At 38.9% G+C, this 27848-nt stretch overlaps 1 protein-coding gene across 2 annotated transcripts; it reads right to left on the bottom strand.

Moving 5' to 3' along the window:
- Positions 1–651: 651 nt before the first annotated feature.
- Positions 652–24271, bottom strand: LOC307007668 (uncharacterized protein). 2 transcript variants are annotated; one of them, XM_079629913.1, is made up of 9 exons: positions 24095–24271; positions 22336–22529; positions 11140–11270; positions 8013–8224; positions 6254–6386; positions 4796–5032; positions 3607–4677; positions 3348–3516; positions 652–1697 (listed from the first exon to the last, which is right to left on the bottom strand). In XM_079629913.1, exons 6-9 carry the CDS (start codon positions 5004–5006, stop codon positions 1571–1573), a joined length of 1578 nt encoding a protein of 525 aa, XP_079486039.1. In that variant the 5' UTR covers positions 5007–5032; positions 6254–6386; positions 8013–8224; positions 11140–11270; positions 22336–22529; positions 24095–24271; the 3' UTR covers positions 652–1570. The 2 variants fall into 2 exon arrangements, with proteins under 2 accessions (XP_079486039.1, XP_079486040.1); XM_079629914.1 differs by lacking the exon at positions 22336–22529.
- Positions 24272–27848: the final 3577 nt, after the last annotated feature.

Genomic DNA, 27848 nt, shown 5'->3' with positions numbered 1-27848 from the left:
TTTGGGAACAGGGCGGCCCCGGGAACACAGGACTGACTCGGGATCAGGGCGGACTGACTCGGGATCAGGGCGGACTGACTCGGGATCAGGGCGGACTGACTCGGGATCAGGGCGGACTGACTCGGGAACAGGGCGGACTGACCCGGGAACAGGACTGAACTCGGGAACACAGGACTGCACTGTAAAAAAAAAACTGTTGTTTTTACAGGAAAACGCTGGCAGCTGTGGTTACCAGAGAATTCCTGTAAAAAATACAGCAGCACCGTAGATAACTTTACGGACGAAATATGTAAATTGATTTACAGTGAATGAAATGACGGCTCAATCACATTAAAAAACTGTTAAGTCTACAATTTTTTTTTGTTAATTTCACATAACTATGTTGTATATAAATAGACAATTTCCTGTATTTTTTACATGTAATAATTGCTTATTGTGCATCAATAAATGGTCAAATTAACAGGGTAATATCAAACAAAAAACTAATTTAAACTGGTAAAACAACAGTAAAACTTTGCATTTTAAATGGAGATGTCCTGTATATTATACATACAATATCCATAATATGTTGTATTTTTTATGTTTTAATAATGAAGTTATATTGTGGTAAATTAAAAAAATACATCTTGAAATAAGAAGAGAGGAAAATATCACTTTTGCGAAATTTATTTAGCAGCCATCAAAATAGTTGTAAACAATTGGATGCATTTTTTTTTCAAACTAAGTTTGAAAAGTTATTTAAAGTTTAAGTGCCAGGCGCACAACAACAACTCACAGGCATAAAACAATTGGCCCATTTTCTTTTTCAATGTATACAAGATGCAAAGAAGCTTTAAGTGCCAGGCGCACAACAACACAATTTACAGGCAATTTACAATTTTCAGTCAAAGTGTTTGCCATGAAAAAGACTCACTTTTAAAATACATCTTGAAATAAGTTGAGAAATATCACTTTTGCTAAATTTAATTAGCAGCCATCAAAATAGTTGTAAACAATTGGATGCATTTTTTTTTTTCAAACCAAGTTTGAAAAGTTATTTGACAAAGTTTAAGTGCCAGGCGCACAACAACAACTCACAGGCATTAAACAATTGGCCCATTTTTTTTTTCAATGTATACAAGATGCAAAGAAGCTTTAAGTGCCAGGCGCACAACAACACAATTTACAGGCAATTTACAGTCAAAGTGTTTGCCATGAAAAAGACTCACTTTTAAAATGGTGGCTCAGCTCATTTTAGCTCAAAGACAGCATGGTAACACTTTATATATAATAAGATCTCCATGGATACAATCAGGTGATGCCAATAGGCCTAGTTACATGTCAGATCTGTGGAGAGGCAAGCCCTCAGGTTTGTTAAGTTTTTTTTTTTTTTTCATTAAAAACAGTTCTAATTGAATAAATGCAAGATACATACAGACCCTCTACCAGGAAGAGTTACAGTGCACCTTTAAGAGTTTAAAACAAATTACATAGTGCCTTAACCATAATACACATTGTGGATTTAACAAAGTGAAAACAGTACCTCTTCTCAAACAAACAGTCAGTCAACAGAAAGAGTCCATATTTAGGCTTAACGCCACTCGTGATCGGAGAGTTCCTGTATCAGGGTGAGGACTCGAGGGTTCAAGTTGAGAGGACGCTTGGAGTTTTTATTCTGTACTTTGGTTCCCTTTTCTGGGTTTATTGAGAAAAAACACCTGTAGAATAAAAACATTAAGCATTTTAGTTGATCAGTAAAAAACTACAGTGTGTGTGTATATATGTACATATATATATATATATGTTTGTGTGTATGTACGTGTGTGTCTGTATGTGTATGTATGCATGCGTCTCTGTGTGTGTCTGTCTGTATGTATATGCATGAATGTGTCTGTCTGTATATATGTGTGTCAACGCATGAATGTACGCGTGTCTTTCTGGCTGTATGTGTATGTCTGTCTGCATGTGTCTGTCTGTAAACGCGTGTTTGTGTCTGTCTGTCTGCATGCGCGTGTGCCTGTCTGAACGCATGTGTGCGTGCCTGTCTGTGCGTGTGTCTGTCTGCATGTCTGTGTGTGCCTGTCTGAACGCATGTGTGCGTGCCTGTCTCTGCGTGTGTCTGCATGTCTGTGTGTGCCTGTCTGAACGCATGTGTGCGTGCCTGTCTCTGCGTGTGTCTGCATGTCTGTGTGTGCCTGTCTGAACGCATGTGTGCGTGCCTGTCTGTGCGTGTGTCTGCATGTCTGTGTGTGCCTGTCTGAACGCATGTGTGCGTGCCTGTCTGTGCGTGTGTCTGCATGTCTGTGTGTGCCTGTCTGAACGCATGTGTGCGTGCCTGTCTCTGCGTGTGTCTGCATGTCTGTGTGTGCCTGTCTGAACGCATGTGTGCGTGCCTGTCTCTGCGTGTGTCTGCATGTCTGTGTGTGCCTGTCTGAACGCATGTGTGCGTGCCTGTCTGTGCGTGTGTCTGCATGTCTGTGTGTGCCTGTCTGAACGCATGTGTGCGTGCCTGTCTGTGCGTGTGTCTGCATGTCTGTGTGTGCCTGTCTGAACGCATGTGTGCGTGCCTGTCTCTGCGTGTGTCTGCATGTCTGTGTGTGCCTGTCTGAACGCATGTGTGCGTGTGTCTGTCTGCATGTCTGTGTGTGCCTGTCTGTGCGTATCTGTCTGTGCGTGTGTCTGTCTGCATGTCTGTGCGTATGTGTGCGTGTCTGTCTGCGTGCATGTCTGTGTGTGCGTGCCTGTCTGTCTGTGCGTATGTGTGCGTGTCTGTCTGTGCGTGTGTCTGTCTGCATGTCTGTGCGTATGTGTGCGTGTCTGTCTGCGTGCATGTCTGTGTGTGCGTGCCTGTCTGTCTGTGCGTATGTGTGCGTGTCTGTCTGTGCACGTGCCTGTCTGTGCGTATGTGTGCGTGTCTGTCTGTCTGCGTACATGTCTGTGTGTGCGTATCTGTCTGTCTGTGCACGTGCGTGCCTGTCTGTGTGTACAAGTCTGTCTGTGTGCGTCCATGCCTGTGTGTCTGTCTGTCTGCGTGCATGTCGATGTGTGTGCGTATCTGTCTGTCTGTCTGTCTGCGTGCATGTCTGTGTGTGCCTATCTGTCTGTCTGCGTGCATCAGTCTGTCTGTCTGTGCGCGTGCGTGCCTGTGTGTGCAAGTCTGTAAGCGTGCGTGTCTGCGTGCATGTCTGTGTGTGTGCGCGTGCCTGTCTGTCTGTGTGCGCATGTATGCCTGTCTGCATGCGCGTGTCTGTCTGTGTGCATGTCTGTGTCTGCGTGCCTGTCTGTCTGTACGAGTGCGTGCCTGTCTGTCTGTCTGTGTGGCGCGTGTGTATGAGGAAAGTAGTAATGAGAAAGCCATGATTACTCACCTTTGAAGAAACTCCAGAGTTGAAGCCAGCTCAGATGGATAATGGATATTAAAACAGTAGTAGCTCCCGAACATGAGACACAATGCAGAAATGAATGAGGAGATGTTTGTGTTGATTAGGTTCTGATCCAGACTCAGCATGTACCTTGTTGAGGAATAGCAGGACTGTCCTATGAACAAATTATTTAACAGGTTATATCAATAAGCTCTGCAAATTCTATAAACAGTGCAATAAAAAAAGATTGGAAAAAAAGACTTACCACAGACAATAACAGCGGGGGTCAGAGGCACTTGCTCCAGTTGGACCTCTTCTGCCAGGCATCTATCTTCTACATGGAAGAACATGGACTCCTCCTCCTCATCAAAGTAGCTGAGCAGAAGCAGGAGCATCTCTATCACTTCATCTGAGCAGCCAATCTGCAGTCCCCGCATCCTCTGAAGCCTTGCATAATTCTGAAGGAACTTCTTGCTCTTGTTGACACAAACTGTGGTCATGTAGTCGAGAAGCCTTTTTCCCTTCAAATCCAAATTCCGTGTGAATGTCTCTTTGAGGTCAATTCCAGTGAGTTCCTTGAAGTGGACTAACATGCCAAGTTCATCAAACAAAAACGGCCACTCCTCTCTAAGGCATTTGATACTTTTTCCCTGGTTGACATGTTGACGCTGTGTGTAAAACGTGGACTTCATTAGATGTTTGACCTCCTCTGGATTGGCATCAGAGTTTTGGAACATCACCTGGAGTTTTTCCATCTTTTGCTGCTGGCTCTCTTGAGTTTCTTCAATGGGCATAAATTTTACATTCCATTTGATGCACCCGTAAGTGTCCTGCATGGCTGCGGTCTCTTGTAATGGGATCTCGTCTGTCTGGTCTGAGACATCAGTTTGATGTTTTCTTTTTCTTATTTTGGGTGTTGAAATACGCCTCACATTTTCTATTCTATTTTGCAACTGTTTGACAAGGGAATGGTAGCCTGTTCCAACAATATCCCCCTCTATTACATCTTGGAGAGAATTGGGATACTTTGCCACCATTTTTGTTGCAACATCAGTTGAATGCTTTTTACCTACATGTGGGCATTTGCCCATCATCTCAGTCACAACAATCCGGACCATTTGCCGCCTCAGTTTTGTGCCGGGCCTTTTTCCCCTCTCCAAAGAATGCATCACTTCCTCAGGAAATTTACCCCATGGAATTTCAAAGTTGTCATCCCACTGTGTGTCAAGTCCTGGGCTGCTAGAGGAGGTTGACGATGAAATTCGGGGTGAAACAGAGAGCGATTGGGTAGATGAGGCTTCCACAGATGATAGTGAGCTGTTCTCGGGAGTGTGGTCTATATAAAAAAATATATATATAAAAAAAAAGATAATAATGATTCACACTGTACAATATTACACAATGTCCATGTCTGGTTTTGATTTTGAATAGTTGTGTGTGGTGTTTTTACTTACATTTCTGTTTACAAACAGAAATAAACTTTCTGGCTTGTACAGGTCTTAATGCAGTCAACAAATCAGCCTCCGTTATGAACATTAGATCATCATACGTCTCGACTCCAATGGACTGCAAGTGCTCTACCAGGATATTTTTGTTTATTGCTTGAAGTTGTGGTAGGACTTCCATGACGGCGACATCTAGGAAGGATTGCTCCGAGTCACTCATATTTGCACTGAAGAAAATAATGCCACCTTCAAACAGAACAGAAAAAAATATACAGTACATACGCTTAACAGAGCAGGGACATGCATCAGGGAACACTTATATTAATGTCAAACTATTTACAGTGAGAAGAGAGCTTTAATTGGACTTTATTTTGCCACAATACTGTGTTTTAGTGGAATGACTTGGTATCCATCAAGAATGTATGATACCAAAGGATAGAAATCGGGCAGATCATTAATGTTGATACACTGTAATCCAAGACTGTCCTTTGTCACAGAATACAGATGGTATTCTGAGAGGAAGATGCCTTTGTGGAGATCCATCAAAACATACACCGATGTGTCATTTTGAATCAAAATGAGTAGAAGTTCACCAAACTCCATATGCTCATCATTTCCGTTCACAAGAAACTGTCCTTTTTTATATGCAGTGCCCTTGTACTGAATGTCTGTGGTAACTGTGGTATTGCTTTCTGAAAAGGCTAACTCCCTGACTGCATGCTTAATAGCGTTACTGTAGAGGTTGGGATAAAAAGCACAGCTATCTTTCACTTGCAGTAGTTTAATGCATTCTTGCCCAGCTAAAAGATATGCCTGATACATCTGATGACGCTCTGACAAAGTTTGGCAAATGTTTTTGAAGTTTTTCAAGTGTCTGGCACATCTTTTAAAATAGCTGTGTTTACTTTCAAACCTGAGCGTCCATAACCTTATCAATGGACCAAATTTCAAAAGCAGTGATGAATAATGGCGCAAATAGTGGTGCTTGGGTTTTAGTTGAATTTCAGGAAACAGCATCTTTCTCAATTCCAAATATTCTTGGATCAAAATGTCAAGATATGCTATCTGGGACAAGGAAATGTTCTGAGCACAAATAAGATCCACAATGTCTTTTAGCTGGAGAGCTAACTGCCATACTTCATCCTCATGGTTTTGCACTTTGTCACCAATCAAAACTGGTAGCAATCTCAAAAGGTTCCAGTTTTGAATGGCTTGCCCTGATAACTTGGCTCCCTCAGGGTTGACAGCACATGGCTTTGTGAGTGCTTCAGAACCCTTGTACTTAAACTGTTTGATGCGCCTGTTTAAGAGCGAGTATGTGAACCATTTTTTATTTTTTATAAGGTCCTTCAGGTACAGTGCTAGATCATATGACAAGACTCCTTCAAAGAGGTCATGACCTAAACAAGGTGGGAGACCAGGCTGGGATACGTGAAAAGACTCAAGGGTATTAAAGATAGAGTTTACCTTTATTCCTCTGACGCTTTGAATGTTTTCAGCCTGGAGATCAGCAACAGCCACGTCATACGTCTCTGGGGTGCGTGGAGGACCACAGACATTCGGATCAGCCTCAAACTCACTTCTTGTGATTTCACAGTACCTGCAAAAATAATGAGAGCGGCTGAAGTTCTCTGTAAACCCACCTATGCAATGAGAACCCAAGTTATCCCCAGCAATACAGTAAAGACCCCCTTTTACTGTTTCTCCATCTACATTTATTCCATCTGTTTCCAAGGATTTCAGATCTGCCAACAACTCTGAGAAAACTTTGGCTACTCCAAAACGCTTAAGGTCACTCTCAACACACAACAAGACTAAAAACATATTATCAGTATTTGAACGCAAATGAATGGGTAAATTTGCTAATGAAAGATAGACTGCAAGAACTTTGTGTGTCTTTTTAGCAGAACCCAGGGGATTCACAATTTCAAATGAATCTTGGTACAAAATCAGTTTGAGGCTTTCAGGGTTTTCATTAAAGAACTGGTGACATTTGAAATTTTGTCCATCATATAAATCCGTAAAAACCTCTGCATCAGGATCTCCAAACAGTTGTGACTGTGTATTCCTCCCTAAATGTGATTGTAAAAAGCTCTTTAGAGTTTCTGTCACTGGTATGTAGTAAGCACATTTTTGTGTCATGTTTTCATCCATTCCCAATGTCACTTTTTGGGGTTCCGTGTATTTAAACATTTTTGTGAATGTCTGATTTCTGGAGTATGTTGTTCTTAATTGTCTCTGATGACAGGCAGAAAACAAATCTGACTCTTTAATGCAGTCACAGATTTTAGTGACCGTTTCATCTGATAGGCTCATATCATTTTTTAAAAAAGAACTTACTTTAGTTATTGTAAAGGCTTGACCTAACTCGTGCACATTTTGCATTTCCTCAACAATAGTCTGTATAGTAGAGGCAGGAATCAGCAGCTGTCCTTGCAGTTTAAGGTAAAAGAGACAAAGGTTTCTGAGATAAGAATGACTATCATTCTCTGGCAAATCAATGGCTGCACTAGCTGTTGGCATGGCTTCATGCATGTTTTCTGAATCATCTGTACTGGCAATGACAAATGGGGGCTGAGGGCGAGTTTCCCTGTACATGTTATCAATATCATCTGGGGAGCATGCTTTATGCTTCCTACACATATGAGAAGTAAACGATGACTTTTTTGTAAACACGATCGTGCAACCACTTAATGGACATGACACAGACCTGCCCTCTCCAATATGATCATTTAAGTGAGACACTAGTTCTTTCACCGTGTGAAAATGGCGGGAACATAATGAAATGGCGCATTTTAAATCCGCAACAACAGCTATAGGAGCAGCTAGCGGTGCAGGTGCATTGTGTACACGATAATAATGGCCCTTGAAAGCTGAGTAAGTGGTAAATGTTTGACTACAGTTGGCGCCAACACATTTGAAAAGACAACGGGGCTCATTCCTATGCACTCTGCAATGTAGTACATAGCCTCTTAATGTATCCAAATTCTTTTTACAAAAGACGCAGGTGATCATTTTTAGGATTTCAAGTGTTTGCCTGTGCTAATCAGCTGAACTAACTTAAGTTATCACGCATTGATCTAGCTAGCTATCTTAAATATCAACTAGTGCTAGCTTAACCTTTAACGTAACTTAACGTTAGCCTAACGTTAACGTTAACTTACACCATGGGCTTTCAGCACACATTCTTAGTGTCGAAAAAAAGTAGACTTAATGTGAAGCTTACCGTGCAAACGTTCAATTTTCTGGATGAACAGCAGCAGATCCTCCAAAAAACATGTTGAAATCGATTAAAATGACAAAGTGGTCCGAAGATTTCTGCTGCGCCTGTTTTTTGTCTAGTAAATGCAGCTCTGGCTCGCTCGTTATTGATGTCACTCCTGCTTCTCCCGCTCTCCTCCCACGATTATCCAATCAGAGACGAGCTTCATATATGCGCTATGAAATTCAAAATTAGGTGGACTCAGAGCACAATTAGAGAGAACAAAGACACTATTATGTTGTTTAGCCTGTGATAATGATACAATGGTTTATAAAAAAAAAAAATAGAAAACGTATATTAAAATTTAAAGACTAAACAAAGTGGTCCGAAGACTTCTGCTGCGCCTCTGTTTTTTCTCTAGCAAATGCAGCTCTGGCTCGCTCGTTATTGACGTCACTCCTCCCGCTCTCCGCCCGCGATTATCCAATCAGAGACGAGCTGCACAATTCAAAATCAGTGCACAATGATAGAGGCACTGTTAGGTTTTAGCCTGTGATAATGATAAAAATGGTACAAATTTTATTTTAGTTAAAAAATAAATAGAAAACCATTAAGCTAAGTATTATATTAAAATTGAAATACATACAATGATTATGGTTGGGACTGAACAGAAGTGTTACTTTGCACAGGCCTCAATAATTTTAATTCTTTATACACACAGGCTATAAATACAGTCTGCTACAAATAAATCATAAAGCGATGTTAGCGAAGGCACCGTTCATTTTTTTTAGCCTGTGATAATGACACAATGCTCAAATTATTACTATTATTTTATCATAGGCCTATGTAGAAAACCAGTAGGCTAAGTATTAGCCTACATTAAGATTTAAAGACTAAAAGAAACATAAGGCATACAGGGATTACTGAACAGTGAGCAGAAGTATTTCTTTTTATTTGTATTTATTACACACACACACACAAGGCTACAATATGCTACAAAATTATAGTCTAAATTATAAAAACAATATTATTATAATTGTAGCCATATTTTTTATATATAAATAGGCAACCTCTCAGGTTCACATTTATTTTTTGTGTGAAAAAAATGTATTACCTGAATTTGCATCATTTCATCAATCATGCTAAAAATAGCCTACAGCATAAACTTGTAAAGTGACATACTTTATAGACATACAAATAGTAAAAAATACTATTTGTATTTTTAAAAACATCAGACTAAAACTTTAGTTTTACAATATTTGCATGTCAAATTAACAAAATTGTTTTGTTATGAGTATTACAGTATTTCTCTGTTTTTGATACCAATATTTGTTGTTTTAACAAATAATTTTGATTATAATCACATATTTTTATTGTAAATATAACAAAATATTATGTTTAACGGTTTACAAAATTTCACTGTGATTTAAACAAAAAAAATATGTTTTTGGGTTTACAATACTTTTCTGTAGGGATTTTACATAGTTTTTCTGTAAATTTCACGGTCATTTTTTACAGTGACTCGGGATCAGGGCGGACTGACTCGGGATCAGGGCGGACTGACTCGGGATCAGGGCGGACTGACTCGGGATCAGGGCGGACTGACTCGGGATTAGGGCTGAACGATACATCGAATTTTCATCGTCATCGCGATATGAACTCCCGCGATGAACACATCGCAACAGACAGCCTGACACGATGAATAATGCCTGGTTCAGATTAGCACTACACGTTTTTGACTCCTAAAATCTTGTCGTGGACAAGAAATATGTCAGACTACACGTTGCTTTCCGACCAGTCATCGCGTGCCGTCACACACACACATTCACTCGCAAACATTCACTCGCACGCACAGACACACAAACACACACACTCACTGTCCCTCGCTCACTCACTCGCTCGCTCACTCACGCACGCACACTGGCGCACACACACACTCACTGTTGCACTCTCTCACTCACGTCTCGCCTCGCTCACATATTCAACCCGTCGTGGAGGACCGTTAAAGAATTAAACATGCTATAGTCTTTCTGTCGTGAAGCATCGCAGACGCGACGTAGGTTGTCGCCCACTATGACACACTATACGAGATGAAACGACCGAACCTTGCGTCCCGACGCCCGTTGTCATTATTACGAATCTCCACGACACCCATACGTCAAACGGATCGTGCCAAAATCGCGCTAAAATCGTGTATTCTGAACCAGGCAGGTAATAAACGTTTGACCTATCACGCAAAGAACCTACTAAAGCACTAAGATATGGGAACAGTATAGTTAACAATCACATTTATCGCAAGTCATATCGTCATCGTAATATTAAACAATGTTATCGCAGCTTTTCCTCATATCGTGCAGCCCTACTCGGGATCAGGGCGGACTGACTCGGGATCAGGGCGGGATCAGGGCGGACTGACTCGGGATCAGGGCGGACTGACTCGGGATCAGGGCGGACTGACTCGGGATCAGGGCGGACTGACTCGGGATCAGGGCGGGATCAGGGCGGACTGACTCGGGATCAGGGCGGACTGACTCGGGATCAGGGCGGACTGACTCGGGATCAGGGCGGGATCAGGGCGGACTGACTCGGGATCAGGGCGGACTGACTCGGGATCAGGGCGGACTGACTCGGGATCAGGGCGGACTGACTCGGGAACAGGGCGGGCGTATTTGGGAACAGGACTGACTCGGGAACACAGGACTGACTCGGGAACAGGGCGGGCGTATTTGGGAACAGGACTGACTCGGGAACACAGGACTGACTCGGGAACACAGGACGGACTCGGGAACAGGACGACTATCGATTCATTCCACACACTGAAAATCTTCCGACTGCGAGGCCAGTGTAAGACTTATGAATAATAAGTCCCGCTGGATATTATACCATTTGTCTTGCACTGGTCTTGCTGAAGATTAAATCTGCCAGTGGAGATTTTCAGTGTGTCCAGAATGAATCGATGGTCGTTATTTAAAGTTATGGTTTCAGAAGACTTAATAAAACTCTTGTGGCACTCTTGTGTTTATTTGGTCATTTCAGAGCCAGTCACGTTCATTATATAGGAAAGAGTGGCCAAGATATTCATAGAGCACTATTCGTTTGAATGCAAAACACAATTTCACCGCTAGATGGGAGAAATTCCTACACAGTGTACCTTTAAAACAATCAACATCCCAGTGTTTTCACTTCATCGCCCACCGAGTCTGAAGGAGGTTGTTTGCAGTCTGACACTTGTTCTTGCACTCCTGTCAGTTCAACAGCGTCTTCAGATGAAGAGCTTTAACTCTGGAGAGGAGAAATGACCTGCTATTAATACAGCACTGCACAGTTTGACAACGCAAGACTCTAGCGAGCAGCAGAAACAGCCTTTACTTTCTGTCTCGGCATCAGTTACAGAAACACACAGGTGGACAAACTACACAACTTCCTTACTTCAGTGAAAGTACAGATACTACTGGTCAAATATTATTCAAATATTACAACTAAAAGTTGTAAAGACAGATTTTTACTTAAGTTAAAGTAGTTGTATTTAAGTATCAAAAGTAAAAAGTTAACGTTTTTATTATTGTTGCATTGTTGTATGTAATACTTACAGTGACTTATGCCTCTGAATCTATGCCTATACCCTCATATCAATATCACATTTATTTCTAGAACACAGTTCCAGTCGTGGGATTGAATGTGAGATTGAATTAGTAACGTCCACAATGGTTTTGGACACCCAAATGGCTGATAGGGCCCTATTTAAAGTGTTTTGGCTTTTAGTATGAATATGCTAGACTTACTGTTGTCTGTAAGCTAGTGTGCTCCAAAACAATGACAAAATTCGCATTTAGAAGACCAGACCCAACGTTGAAAATGAAAATCGGGTTGACGTCAGAATCCACGTCCTCACGTCAACCCGACTTGCATTTCCAACCAAAATCCTCCCAAATAACATTATTACTTTCTACTCAAGGACCTTGACAGAATTGTAGTGGAGTAAAAAGTATGATATGTGTGACCCTGGAACACAAACCCAGTCTGGAGCCGCACGGGTATATCTGTGGCAATAGCAACTATACATTGTATGGGTCAAAATTATCCATTTTTCTTTCATGCCAAAAATCATGAGGATATTAAGATCATGTTCCATGAAGATATTTAGTAAATTTCCTACCGTTAATATATAAAACATGTATTTTTGTGAGTGAATGCAGCACAATCGTGAACATAAATGCACAACTTTAAAGGAGATTTTCTCAATGTTTACATTTTTTTGCTCCCTAAGATTCCAGATTTTCAATAGTTGTGTCTCGACCAAATATTGTCCTATCCTAACACACCACACATCAATGGAGAGATTATTTATTTAGCTTTCAGATGATGTATAAATCTCAAAAAAATTGACCCTTATGACTGGTTTTGTGGTTCAGGGTCACATTTGTCTTTCAAATGTAGTGAAGTTAAAGTAAAAAGTTTCCAGAAAAACTAAACCTCAAGTAAAGTACAGATACTCAAAAAGTTTACTTAAGTAAATGTACTTTGTTACTGTCCATCTCTGAACTACATCAAATAAATATGCTTTCATCATGTAAAGTTGTAAAAGTAACCACAAGTATTGATTCCTGACCTAGAATGGAGACAGCTCAATAAACGGTATTGAATATTGATTCTAACATTGATTCAGAGTTCATTTTTGACATGCATCTGCTGTAAAGTTTATTGGGCTTGTTTTATATCTGTCATCTGCTATATCTAGGCCTGCAGTATGTACAGTAGTTATGTGTTTAATGCATTTAGTGCCTCTACACAGTGTAGAACAACTGTAATGCGAGTGTGAATGTGATTTTCGTATTGCGGCAGTAACTCTGAGACGAGAGAAAAGTGCGTCATCACTTTCTGCAGAGAGGAATATTAGATCGTATCTGCCTGAGGAAACACAGAATATGAATTACTTTCATTTTGCAAATTAGATGAAATGTAAAAATAAATAGGTAAACTGAAACACTTTTGGTTGGCAGAAGGATGTGTCTATATTAGGTCACAATGAAGCATTGGAACGAAACCATTGTTACATATTGTCACATTCAACTCTGCTGATTTATGAATGCAAAAGAACGTCTTTCATGTTTCAGAATGAGGCTCATTTTCATCAGCATTTTTCTTTTTGAACGATTTATTAAAGGAATAGTTCACCCAAAAATGTAAATTCTGTCATCATTTACTCACTCTCTTGTCGTTCCAAACCTATATGAGTTTTTTTCTTCTGTTAAACACAAATAAAGATATTTTGTATGTTGGTAACCAGATAGTTGACGATAGCCATTAGCCGTATTTCCATTGGAAACGCATAAATTTTGCAAAAACTTTTTTACGCTCACATGAGGTGGTTTTTCAGGCAGTCCGAAAAAGTAATATTTCACAAAACTGCAATGGATTTTTTTTTTCCGCATTTACAGGTCACCTGACTTATATAAAAGTCACATGATCCTTCTTTAAAGATGACGCAGTTTGTTTGGAGTTCTTTATTAAACTCATAAAAGACTAAAATTATGAAAATACTGGATTCTAAACCACAAAGAAATGCCATAATCACGAGCTTGAAGCGGATATGAGTGAGAAACTGTCAGGGTTCTGTCACTTCGGTCTGGGTTATTTTCTGGTTGGTGACAGAGCTCTGACATTCCCAGTTTGTCCTGTGTTTATGTTTAGTCTGGTTTATTGTGAGCACATGGCTTGTCTTGTATTCCTGGTGCCATGTGCTCTCCTGTCAATTGTCTAGCCCCTCCCATCTCGCTACCTGATAATTGATTAATCTTCCCGACCTGCTTAGTTTGTTACCCTCTTTTGTTTGCTCCCTATCTAAGGCCCTGTTTACACGAGAACGCTCACGGGTGAAAACGTAAAAATATTTTATGGGATGTGCCTTTCGTTTACACGGTGACGGCGTTTTTGGGGCTTAAAAACACAAAAAAGTGAAACCACCCTCCAGAGTGGAAATCTTAAAAACGCTCCACCGCCGCGTACCCGTTTACGTCACAGGCATGCACCAGTACAGGAAAATAACAAAACATTATCAAACTAAAATATCGCATTAATTTCATTGACAAAAAAAATAAAAAAATTCTGTCATTTTTGAGCGACACGTGAAGAGCACCGAGGGTTAAAGCAGCAGCTTTACCGTATTAAACATGAAAAACTGTGTCAGTGTCTCTTTCACGTTCAGTGCTTCACATCGCCACCTAGCCGTCTGGAGTGCACACTACATCCAATCTCACACACTTTTGCGTCACCATGTGCACACAGATTCCCCCCCCCATAACGCTCGTCTAAACGCAGAATAAAAAGTGATAACGCAACGCCACTTTTGCATTTTCTCTTCAGATCGTTTCCGTGTAAACATAGCCTCAGTTAAAAAGAATGTGTAATCATGTCCACCGAAGGCAAGATGCAGTGTGCAGTTTATTCATGAAACAAACACAAAATAAACAAAAGACTTACAGTAGCAGAGCTTGACTTGGAACATCAACTAAACTTAAAAAAATGTAAACTCACCAAAGAAACACGTGTGAACACATGGCACATGGTGATCAGACAATGAACCAATCAGAACTTTACACATAAGACTAGCGAAGCACATGACGGTCATGACAAACAGGAACTAAATAAAGACATCAAAACATAAATACGAACCAAAAACGTGGTTCAAATATGTCTGTGGAACAAGCTAATAAAATGTGTGACATTGAAACAAATTATTCAAATGATTGACGATAATAGACCTGGTTATTGTGCATTTAAAACACATTCAGTTGTTTATCAGCAAAAATCATACCTTCTTCGTTTAATTTACAGTGGGTCTGACAAATATGCGTTACATTAAGTTTATATAAAACTGCCAACTGGATGTATATTGCATGTGCAATTCAAATAAATTGATTTTACATCTACATTTTTTGTGTGTGAATTCAAATGGATGAACATTTGCATTCAAGCGATCACATGGTTGATTGATCGTCTCTATGAGGTGATAAACTTGATCCTCTGGCAAGAATTCATTTTTAATATGCTTAGGTGGTATGACGCAGGAAAGCAATGAAATAAAAGTGACACAGAGAGAGAGAGAGAGAGAGGGAGAGAGGGGGAGAGGGAGAGAGAGAGAGAGAGAGAGGGAGAGAGAGAGAGAGAGAGAGAGAGAGAGAGAGAGAGAGAGAGAGAGGGAGAGAGGGAGAGAGAGAGAGGGAGAGGGAGAGAGAGAGGGAGAGAGAGAGAGAGAGAGAGAGAGAGAGAGAGAGAGAGAGAGAGAGAGAGAGAGAGAGAGAGAGAGAGAGAGAGAGAGAGTAATAACCTCAGAGTGATTTGCTCATTAAGGACACGTCCCTGAGGCAGACGTCATTAACAGAGATAACTCATCATTAATCTGCTGAATCGCCGGTGATGAATGAACATGCACAGATGAATTGGACATGATGTTCAACAGAGTCGTGGATGTGAAGGTGAATATTGCACATTATGTGAATAAACTTCCTGAGAGGGGAAAAATATGATTCCCTCATATGTGCTTTTGTACTTTATGATGGTTTGGTTCTCAAATGGGCTTTAAACCGGCAACCCGATGCAGATTAATCAAACACTCACGCAATTACAATAAAAGCCACACATTTACCAGAGAGTTGCATCACCTCATTTAATTAAAAGGTCAATTCATCTAAAATATGAACATTCTGTCACCATTTTCTCACACTCATGTCAAACCTGTGAGATATTGTTTAAAATAAAGTGATATTTTCCAGGATACAGAAGCATGCAAAAGTTTTCTGCCATTAGAAAAATGTATTTATTATGAACGTGTCTGATAATAAGGACGGTTAACGAGAGAAAGCGAGTAGTACACAGCTGGTCATGTGATCTCCTGAACAATGAAATAAAACTTTTATTACTGTTTTCGTCACGTGTGCACATTATTTTAAAAGTGTCTATTTTATTAGTGTTAAACTTTTTTTTAGTGTCTGATCGGATATGCACAAAAATTGGATTTGGACCGACAAGTCTGAACGCCTATAGTCATTGAAGTGACCGTAAACATCTGGTGTGGATGCTAATCTTTATAGTTATCTTTACAAGTTATCATTCTTTGTGTTAATGGGCCTTAAAAGTGATTCCAATGATATCGTTCCTCTGTGTCGTTATAGAACAATTAGTTCTTTATAGTGTGTGAACTACAACTTTAAGGTCGGGTGGATTCTGATTGGCTGTTGATGCTTTCATTATTCATCAGGTTGGAAAAAGAAATCATTCTAAAAGTTATCCAAATAATATCTCTCCTCTGTGTCGTTAACATATGTGAGTGACCCTGAACCAAAAAACAGTCACATGGGTACATTTTTTTAAATTGAGATTTATACATCATCTGAAAGCTGAATAAATAATCTCTCCATTGATGTGTGGTTTGTTAGGATAGGACAATATTTGGTCGAGACACAACTATTGAAAATCTGGAATCTGAGGAGCAAAAAAATGTAAACATTGAGAAAATCTCCTTTAAAGTTGTGCATTTATGTTCACGATTGTGCTGCATTCACTCACAAAAATACATGTTTTATATATTTACGGTAGGACATTTACTAAATATCTTCATGGAACATGATCTTAATATCCTCATGATTTTTGGCATAAAAGAAAAATGCATCATTTTGACCCATACGATGTATAGTTGCTATTGCCACAGATATACTAGTTGTGGTGTGTACTTCCTATTCTCATATAATTAAAATATTTATTAAAACTTTATAGTTTTTAAGTCATCATCCTTAGTGTGAATTTGGCTTTTAGTGTAAAACATTTTGAGTAAAAAGAAGTAGTATTTAAACAACATGTCATCGCATAGATATCATATCTAGGCCTATAAATTGTCTATTTAATTTGCTAATTGATTTCTCAGGACAGAAAAACAGACAGACATCAGAAACAGGTCAAGGACAATCTGCCTTTAAATAGATGCTGCATGTTCTTCTCACTCATTCTTTCCCTCTCTTTCTTCCTCTCTGAAAGAAAGAAAAGCTCTTGTAAACCCTCGAAATAAATCTCATCAATAGCAATCAACCCTTCCAATCTCTCTCGCATGTTGAAATATGACACCCATAAATGTTCAAATATATTCAGCAATATTCCAACTATATGCCGGTTGTGTCCTCTGAATACACATCGAGAACATCAGCATTTTTGTAATCACCGAATTAAGATTTCTTCGGTAGGTCCTAACACTATGAGCTGATGTATGATATGTAAAAGCAGTGTTTGAAATATGCAAAGCAGTTCATTAATATTCATGCATGATTATTATTGTGCAATCAACACGTGTGTGTGTGTGTGTGAACATCAGACGGTGAAGTGGACATGCACGTGTGTGTAAAGATCAGACTGTGAAGTGGACATGCACGTGTGTGTGTGTGTGTGTGTGTGTGTGTGTGAAGATCAGACTGTGAAGTGGACATGCACGTGTGTGTAAAGATCAGACTGTGAAGTGGACATGCACGTGTGTGTAAAGATCAGACAGTGAAGTGGACATGCACGTGTGTGTGTGTGTGTGTAAAGATCAGACTGTGAAGTGGACATGCACGTGTGTGTGTGTGTGTGTGTAAAGATCAGACTGTGAAGTGGACATGCACGTGTGTGTAAAGATCAGACTGTGAAGTGGACATGCACGTGTGTGTAAAGATCAGACAGTGAAGTGGACATGCACGTGTGTGTGTGTGTGTGTAAAGATCAGACAGTGAAGTGGACATGCACGTGTGTGTGTGTGTGTGTAAAGATCAGACTGTGAAGTGGACATGCACGTGTGTGTAAAGATCAGACTGTGAAGTGGACATGCACGTGTGTGTAAAGATCAGACAGTGAAGTGGACATGCACGTGTGTGTGTGTGTGTGTAAAGATCAGACTGTGAAGTGGACATGCACGTGTGTGTAAAGATCAGACAGTGAAGTGGACATGCACGTGTGTGTGTGTGTGTGTGTGTGTGTGTGTGTGTGTGTGTGTGTGAAGATCAGACTGTGAAGTGGACATGCACGAGTGTGTGTGTGAAGATCAGACAGTGAAGTGGACATGCACGTGTGTGAAGATCAGACGGTGAAGTGGACATGCACGTGTGTGTGTGTGTGTGTGTGTGTGTGTGTGTGTGTGTGTGTGTGTGTGTGTGTGTGTGAAGATCAGACAGTGAAGTGGACATGCAGGAGTGTGTGAAGATCAGACAGTGAAGTGGACATGCACGAGTGTGTGTGTGAAGATCAGACAGTGAAGTGGACATGCATGTGTGTGTGTGTGTGTGAAGATCAGACAGTGAAGTGGACATGCACGTGTGTGAAGATCAGACAGTTAAGTGGACATGCACGTGTGTGTGTGTGAAGATCAGACAGTGAAGTGGACATGCACGAGTGTGTGTGTGAAGATCAGACAGTGAAGTGGACATGCACGTGTGTGAAGATCAGACAGTGAAGTGGACATGCACGAGTGTGTGTGTGAAGATCAGACAGTGAAGTGGACATGCACGAGTGTGTGTGTGAAGATCAGACAGTGAAGTGGACATGCACGTGTGTGTGAAGATCAGACAGTGAAGTGGACATGCACGTGTGTGTGTGTGAAGATCAGACAGTGAAGTGGACATGCACGAGTGTGTGTGTGAAGATCAGACAGTGAAGTGGACATGCATGTGTGTGTGTGTGTGAAGATCAGACAGTTAAGTGGACATGCACGTGTGTGAAGATCAGACGGTGAAGTGGACATGCACGAGTGTGTGTTTGTGTGTGTGTGTGTGAAGATCAGACAGTGAAGTGGACATGCAGGAGTGTGTGAAGATCAGACAGTGAAGTGGACATGCATGTGTGTGTGAAGATCAGACAGTGAAGTGGACATGCATGTGTGTGTGTGTGTGTGAAGATCAGACAGTGAAGTGGACATGCACGAGTGTGTGTGTGAAGATCAGACAGTGAAGTGGACATGCATGTGTGTGTGAAGATCAGACAGTGAAGTGGACATGCACGTGTGTGAAGATCAGACAGTGAAGTGGACATGCACGAGTGTGTGTGTGTGTGTGTGTGTGTGAAGATCAGACAGTGAAGTGAACATGCAGGAGTGTGTGAAGATCAGACACTGAAGTGGACATGCACGTGTGTGTATGAAGATCAGACAGTGAAGTGGACATGCATGTGTGTGTGTGTGTGTGTGAAGATCAGACAGTGAAGTGGACATGTGTGTGTGTGTGTGTGTGAAGATCAGACAGTGAAGTGGACATGTGTGTGTGTGTGTGTGAAGATCAGACAGTAGTGAAGTGGACATGCACGTGGGTGTATGAAGATCAGACAGTGAAGTGGACATGCACGTGTGTGTGTGTGTGTGTGTGTGTGTGTGTGAAGATCAGACAGTGAAGTGGACATGCAGGAGTGTGTGAAGATCAGACAGTGAAGTGGACATGCAGGAGTGTGTGAAGATCAGACAGTGAAGTGGACATGCACGTGTGTGTATGAAGATCAGACAGTGAAGTGGACATGCATGTGTGTGAAGATCAGACGGGTCTCAAAGTGCTTCTCTTCTACAGACAGCTTTGATTTTCAGACTGAACAACAGGCAGATATAAAACCAGCCCGGGTTGAAACTCTCCGAGCGAGTCGGACCGCAGCGCTAGCGTTTGTTTGAGGGAAACAAATGAGTCCCAGAAGGCAGTTACAGATGGTCAGAAGCTGTTATATAAAACATACCAAGTCTTGACAGTTTCCGAAAGTGCAGAAGCGATAGTTGACAACAGTAATGAGAGAAGAAAATACAGGCTAGCATCTAGAAAGCAGGTTGAGTGTCATCACGACTGACACTTTATGACACTTTATTTTGCAATGCGCAAGTAAGCTATTTTCATTGAATGTGCAAGACTTCACACGGGCAATATCATCATTTGCTCTGTCTGAATAATCGATTCTGATTGGCTGGAAGTGTGCATTAAAACAAATCAATGCACAGGTAGATTGAGTCAGTTTAATCACTGTTCTATATTAATACGCTACTGTAATTGAAGCACACTCACACACACGCGCACACACGCACACTTGCACGCACGCACACACTCACACACACACTTGCACGCACGCACGCACACACACTCAAACACGCAAGCACGCACACACTCACAATTAATTCAAATAAATGCTTTAATTCATTAATTCAATAATCTTGTCTGATAATAAAGCTGGCAGAATGCATGGTTCAGGTGTTTAATTTATTTATTAATCGCTAGCTGGATTATCCCTTACGCACGATTAAAGCTGAAATATCTAACACACATACAAACACTCTTAAAACTAAAGGTGCTTCATTGACATCGATGGTCTTATGGAATATTCTATGAATCTATGCTATTGTTTTCATAGAACGAAACGCGATACATTTCTAGTTTCAACATTATTTGTTCTTCAGACATTCCTCTTTAAAAGAAAAAAGTATATGTTGTATGCAAAGTGACCCGCTTTTGTTTTTGACCAAACAATTTATTCTTGGAGCCAAATTGAGATCCCAATATCTCTGGAATTAAACAACAGAGGGCCTTCAAAATAACGACACCAATAGAAAAGTTTGTTAAGAACCTAAATCCAAAAGAATATTAAGACATCTTTAATACTTCTTGAGTTACAGGGATGCAAACTTTGGGGGAAAACACTTGAAAATGGCTTTTCCCCCATTTTTGAACTGTCGCCATTGGAATATAATGCAGGAAATATTGATAAAGTCAGCAGATATTACTTGCAGACTTAGTAATCTCCGTGCAAAATAAAATAATAATGACTAAAATAATTTTTACCCCCCAGTAATTTGGCTCCAAATCTCAAAAATGGTCATTTTGACAAAATACTGGATTACTCTATAAATATTCATCCATGAGATTAATATTTTGGCTTTCTTCTTCAATTATGTATCTCTTTCACCAGAAAAAATATTAGCAAAATGTAAAAACTGAAACGGATTGAGTTGACACGTAATGATTCAATAGTGGAAATGAAAAAGATTCTTTAGATTATTAAAAAAGTTCTTCATAAATGTTGCATTTTTTTCAATCCCACAATTCACAGCGTGAGGTATAGGAACGAACTGGAAATTCCCGCTCTGCTCGACTCAATCTGCTAAACGGCTTGTTTTACAGTATGTGACAGATATTGTGAGGTTGGCCTTTCTTTCCCCGTAATATCAACACAAACTATCAATCACATATCCTGGCCAGTTATTTACAAGGCACTTTGGTGTTGATATACACAGCAAAACAACAAGGCTGAGATATATTGAGAGAAGAGGGATTGTTCTGGCTGCATATACTATTTTTCTCACAGGAGACTAGTGTTGACAAAGCACTGGCGGCAAGAATATCCTATTTGGAAAACTAAATTAGAGAAGAAAAGAATGAATGGCTGGAGATCGTGCTTGTTTTCCTACTTACAAGATATTGTCCCTTGTCAGGTGCAGACAGGTGCCTAATGAAAATGAATGCTTATTAAGTTATAATACAAATATAAGAGGAAGGGAAATGAAAGTGGGAATCAAATCAAGATTTAGAGATGATGTTGAGGATGTGTGTGGTTAGGATGGGAGATGTTAGACAGCATGAGGCCTGAGATTGCAATATCATATGCATGTGTTTTACATATTTTTGCAATAAAAAAATATAGTTTTTGGCAATTTTTGGTACATCATGTATTATTTTATGCGGTATGGGATCGGACTTATCCAACAACTTCTCAACAGTCCACTACAATGGACTATATTGACTTAATGAACGGATGAATTAATTGAAGTACTTTTGCTAAATTAATACAATTCCATAGAAGGACTTTTTATTTTTTTTAAATAAATAAATTATGATTGTGCATTCACACTTTTTTTGGAAATATACTCATTTTCCATCTCCCCTAGAGTTAAACATTTTTGAATCCATTCAGCCGATCTCCAGGTCTGGCAGTGGCACTTTTAGCATAGCTTAGCATAGATCATTGAATCTGATTGGACCGTTAGCATCTCTCTCAAAAAAATGACCAAAGAGTTTCGATATTTTTCCTGTTTAAAACTTGACTCTTCTGTAGTTACATCGTGTACTAAGACCGACGGAAAATAAAAAGTTGTGATTTTCTAGGACAATATGACTAGGAACTATCCTCTCATTCCTGCGTAATAATCAAGAACTGCAGCCGTACAGCAGCGCAATGATATTACACACTTAATCTTAGTACACGATGTAACAACAGAAGAGTGAGAACTACAAAGAATGAGCCTATTTCCAAAAAAAGTGATGATGTGAATCACTGGATGATTATACTCACAACTCAAGTCAATACAAACCTGTCCTAAAATAACGTTGATTTAGAATATTTCCTCATTAATTGCTGATAAAAGTAACAGGCGGGTGAGATGAGGCGAACTCTCAGTCAGTGTCAGACATGCTAACTGTAGAGAGATATTTGACATCTGACAGATCTCAGAATCATCCATCCAGCAAGAACATCTAAACCCCAATGCGTTTGTTTTCAAGGAATCTGAAAAAAAGAGGAGACATCTCTGAACCTCATCGTCTGAACCAGCGCTGACACTGACCTTGTGAAGGAGAACACAAGTAGAGTCTAAAAGAAAGCCTCTCTCTCTCTCTCTCTCTCTCTCTCTCTCTCTCTCTCTCTCTGCTCACTGTCATTCTCTGTGGATTAAAAAGGAAGCTCAGACAAACAGATGTCAATCAATTGTCATAGCAATTAATGCATGTGGTATGACAGAATACAACATCCAATTCACTCACTGTATACAGTATATTTATTCCATAATATATAAACCCAGTGTATTCTTTAGTTAAACCCTTTTGAACATGACTTTATATGTGTTTCTTTATATTTTAGGTTATATATTGGATCATCCTGTCCACTACTCTTTATAGTGAGCATTGCTTTTTTTAGTATTATGTTAGGAAGTGCAGACTTTAGTAGAAAAAGCTAATAAAAACAATATTGCTTCACTAACTGAGTAATGGTATATGGTTATTTTTCTAAGTTTATTCTTCAATATATCACATTTAGTAAAAAAAAAATATTTACATAAAAGCTAGGCTACCATTTTTTTTACACCATATTTGAAGAGCAAGCTATCGCTACTGTATATGCAGTGCAAGTAACTTGAAGCCAGAACAATCGAATTGAAAAGTGTTTTTGCAAGCAAAAAAAGACAGTAGCCTAGCTATATAAAAAAAAAAGACAGTATTCGTAATAAAACACGAATCAACATAGTTCGTATAGCATCACACTAGGTGCACAAAACAAAGTTTATGTTGCTAAAAAGCAATGCCAATCTAACTATTTACCAGCCAAGTTAGTTTCCACCGTTATCTGATATAACGTTAAAGGATAATTCCGGTATTTAACACCTTGAGTCTATATTGTAGTTTGTTTTGGATGAACAAGAGTGGTGGACAACATTTTTTTGACAATGGTTCCTCTCTCGAGTTTTTGACTACGGTATACAAGAATTGGCCATGGACCCATTTAACATTGGAGTCAATGGGCATGTCCGAAAATGTCATTAAAACAGCCAATAATGTTCGTTTACAAAACTGTGCAACTCACCGAGTGGTTAGTGGTGTTGATGATTATAAACAATATATCGTCGCAATATATGATTCCAATCCGTTTATTTTGCTATAGTGGAACTATTTTTTCAACAATGGGATTTTACAAAATGACGAATAAAACACGACAGAAACTGTATTTCGCAACACTTTTTGGTTCTGGAACATCAACGAACACCACTAACCACTCGGTGAGTTTAACAGTTTTGTAAACGAACATTATTGGCTGTTTTAATGACATTTTCGGACATGACCATTGACTCCAATGTTAAATGGGTCCATGGCCAATTCTATTATAGTCAAAAACTCGAGAGAGGAACCATTGTCAAAAAAATGTTGTCCACCACTCTTGTTCATCCAAAACAAACTACAATATAGACTCAAGGTGTTAAATACCGGAATTATCCTTTAATGGCAATCGTTATCTAGTGTTGCCAAACTTTTTTTTATGTTATGATACATTTCAAAACAACAACAGCATAAGCTACTCACCTCCATTTGTCAGATATCCGTCTTTCGTTAGAGAAGAGTGTTGATGTTGTTACTGTTAGTGATAATTCACATTGATAAGCGATCATCTGTAAACGAGCACATGGTGCGCCTCAAAAACATCAGATCCATCCGCGCAGAACAGCGGAGCCGAAGCACAGCTCACGAAATGACCAAAACAAAGCCCTTCCGCAAATCACGTGTAGTTTTATTCTACGGGCCACGCGTTTACTGTAGCCTTGAATAAAGCGTAATAAAGAAAACACATGTTTGGATAGCAGAATGAATCCATTAACTTCAAGTAAAGTTGAGGTAAAATCTGTGGTTCAGCACACCAGTTGAATATCATAATATCATAATAATTAAAGCTCTTCAAAATACATTGAATTGAGTCATGTTGAATTGAATTGAGACACTATTGTCTCCCGTAGAAATCTGAATTAAACTCATTTCATACAGTTATTAAACCGAACTGAATCTGCGCTGAACTGAACTGAATTACATCGGCTCTTTAGAGCTGCTTTACTGCAGAATTTGAATTTGTCTCATATTTGATGAAGTTTGCATCATTGATTGTTTATCATTGTGAAGTTGCTTTGAAACGATCTATAGAAGTGCTATAGAAATATTGACTTAACTTGACGACTTGTTTTGTCTATCAATAAAATGGTGGGAAAGCTGAAAAAATGCACATTTAAAGGCTTTGTAATTGCAAATGTAATGATTTATCCAAAAACATACTCTTGCCAACACAAATTGGTGATATAGCCTAACAAGTCAATTTTGAGATGCACTGGCCTGTTTAAATGTTGAACGCTAAAGTCAAATTAACATAATTAATCATAATAATTAATAATGTGTCTTGGCGGCTTAAGTCAATGGACTGAATGACAAGTGGGAAGGAGCAAGTAAGACAAACACAGTAGCCTATATAGTGCTTCTCCAACATTTTTGTCAACTTTTTATAGCCCTATACAAGTTCATATAATTTTTTATTATCACTCAGTGGCCATAATCACGGCTAGTTAGTTGGTTTCATATCTTTGCACCACAGCAGGAATATTTATACAACACATAAAGCACCACATGTTTAATCAGCTCAAGCCAGAGAGAGTGTTTAAGGAAATTATAACTGAAAAAATAGTGCGTTGGATTTACACGATTTAATAGTGTACATCGGTTCCACGTGAATCAATTAAGTTAAACACACATCATTTGTTCATGTATGAAGTCATTTTAAATGACCCAATTAAGTAGTCTCACAGTGAAATTTAAAAGGCTCCCTGATATGATTCAGGTGTTCAAGTTTATATACTCATTCATCCAATAAGACTTCATTTATTTTAGTGTCACACAATTGAGTTGATAGACCATATAGCTATTAGCTTGCAATAGCACTTCTTCTTAACATCTTAAATGCTAAGATTTACATGCTCCTTCAGACAGAACAGTTAAAGCCTTTCTCAAAAACACATGAAATAACACAACATATTCTCTCTTAATTCGGCCATATGCAAAGCATGCTGGGAACTAACAAGCACCGCCCAGTTTCAGTTAATGCAACACAAATCATTCATGTTAATGCAACACAAACGGATTTAAGTAAACTTATTTTTTACATATATTTAAGCAGATTGAACACAATCAAATTAGGTTAGGACAAAATGTATAGCAATTGTGTTGCTCAAGCTCATTTTAATCAAGCAATTTGAACAAGCAGCAAAAATATGGACCCGAGAACAACATACAAGATTACATTTTTATGCAGACATGAATGAAAAGAACAGTGAGTTAAATAGCGTGTTGTCTATATTTGCTGAGGTACGCAGTTTTGCCTTGCACAGCGAGGATTAGTAATGAATTGCTTTTCCAATTATTTCTGCTCTGGTTTTCCTTGTGTTGGTGTAAATGTGCGGCTCCTCCTTCAGGCTACAGCGAGCATTAAACATTACTCCTCAAACTGAGCTTATTAGCTCAACCTGCACCTGAATTCGTTTATTTTAACATTAGTTTTCAGCTTTGTTTCTTGTTTATCACGCTTACCTGCTCACATATCGAGAGAAGTAATTAGCAAAGCAACATAATTAGTATTCTAGTCTTTAACAGACGTACAATATTTCACTTTAGAACCTGAGAGAAAATTTAACCAACTTCTAACAATCTGTATATAATAAAGTGAGAGTTTTCTATGTGAATATATATATAAAGTGTAATTTATTCCTGTGATCAAAGCTGAATGTTCAGCATCATTACTCCAGTCTTCAGTGTCACATGATCCTTCAGAAATCAGAAATCAGGATAATATGATGATCTGATGCTCAAGAAACATTTATGATAATTATCAATGTTGAAAACAGTTGTGCTGATATATATTTAGTGAGTAAGTTTATTAAAAACGACAAAAAAAATGACAAAATTAAGAAATGTATACTTTTATTTATTAAGGGTGCATTTAATTAATCAAAGGTGACAGTAAAGACATGTATAATGTTACAAATTATTATATTTCAAAGAAACGCTTGAAATTTCTATTCATTAAAGAATCACTTCCCCAAAAATATTAAGCAGCACAACTGATTTCAACATTAATAATAATAAGGACCATAGCTGAGCACCAATAATAATTGATCATCATATTAGAGTGATTTCTGAAGGATCATGAAGACTGGAGTAATGATGCTGAAAATTCAGCTTTGATCACAGGAATAAATTACACTTCATAATATTCACAAAAAACAACAACTGATGATTTACATTGTAATGATATTTGTTTTCACTGTATTTTTCATCAAATAAATGCAGCATTGGTGAGCAGAAGAAACTCTTTCAGAGACATTTAAAATTCCTAAAAACTTCGGATCGGCTTCCGCATAAAGGGATGTGGTGTCAATTCTCAACTAATTCACTGTAAAAACGTTATTGTTGGTTTAACGTAAAAAAAGTAAGTTACCATGGTTGCCTTCAAATTTTGAGTTTGTTGAAATTAAAAATGTAAGTTAATACACACTGAAGGAGATTGGTTTAATTAACAGACACTCAAAATATTGTGTTTTCTGATTGTATTGTTATTTATCTAAGTTGATTTGACAAAAGATAAAAAGTTGTGATAACAAATCATGAAAATACATTTTTACAGTGAAACAAACAAATAACTGAACTTATATAACACGTTAAAACCATAAATGTGAAAGAGCATGATTCCTGCAGCAGGATTTCAACAGTTTTTTCCAATTGCTACCACACAATTTTGCAAACTGCTTTTTGTCAAAAAACTTAACACAATTTACAAAACCACAAACTGTAAAATATCTCATATATCCTGCAAAATGAAGCACTGGAATCAAAACTACATATAGCATTATCAAAATCAAACTTTTGCACGAAATGGCACACACTTCATTCATATTACCAGATGTGTGTCTAACCAACTACACACTGTTGGCATAATGAGAGGCACTCTCATCTTCAGTATTTTGCCATAATACAAAAATAGTTCAAATTGTAGAAAATTCTTCAGATTGTTCACATGCACAGAATTATTTGCAGATACACACACATGCTGTTAAAACAAAACAAAACAAAACATTCAAGTCACCAACAAGGCAGATATATTTACATTACTCTAAAAAATGCTGGGTTGTTTTAACCCAATTTTGGGTCAAATATGGACAAACCAAGCCATTGGGTTACATTTTTTCATTGCATTTTTGACCCAACGTTTGGGTTTGTCCATATTTGACCCAACATTGGGTTATTT

The sequence above is a fragment of the Phoxinus phoxinus genome (assembly GCF_949152265.1).
Source record: "Phoxinus phoxinus genome assembly, chromosome: 12".
Classification (NCBI taxonomy): Eukaryota; Metazoa; Chordata; class Actinopteri; order Cypriniformes; family Leuciscidae; genus Phoxinus; species Phoxinus phoxinus.
This window is presented reverse-complemented; position numbering and strand designations above follow the sequence as displayed.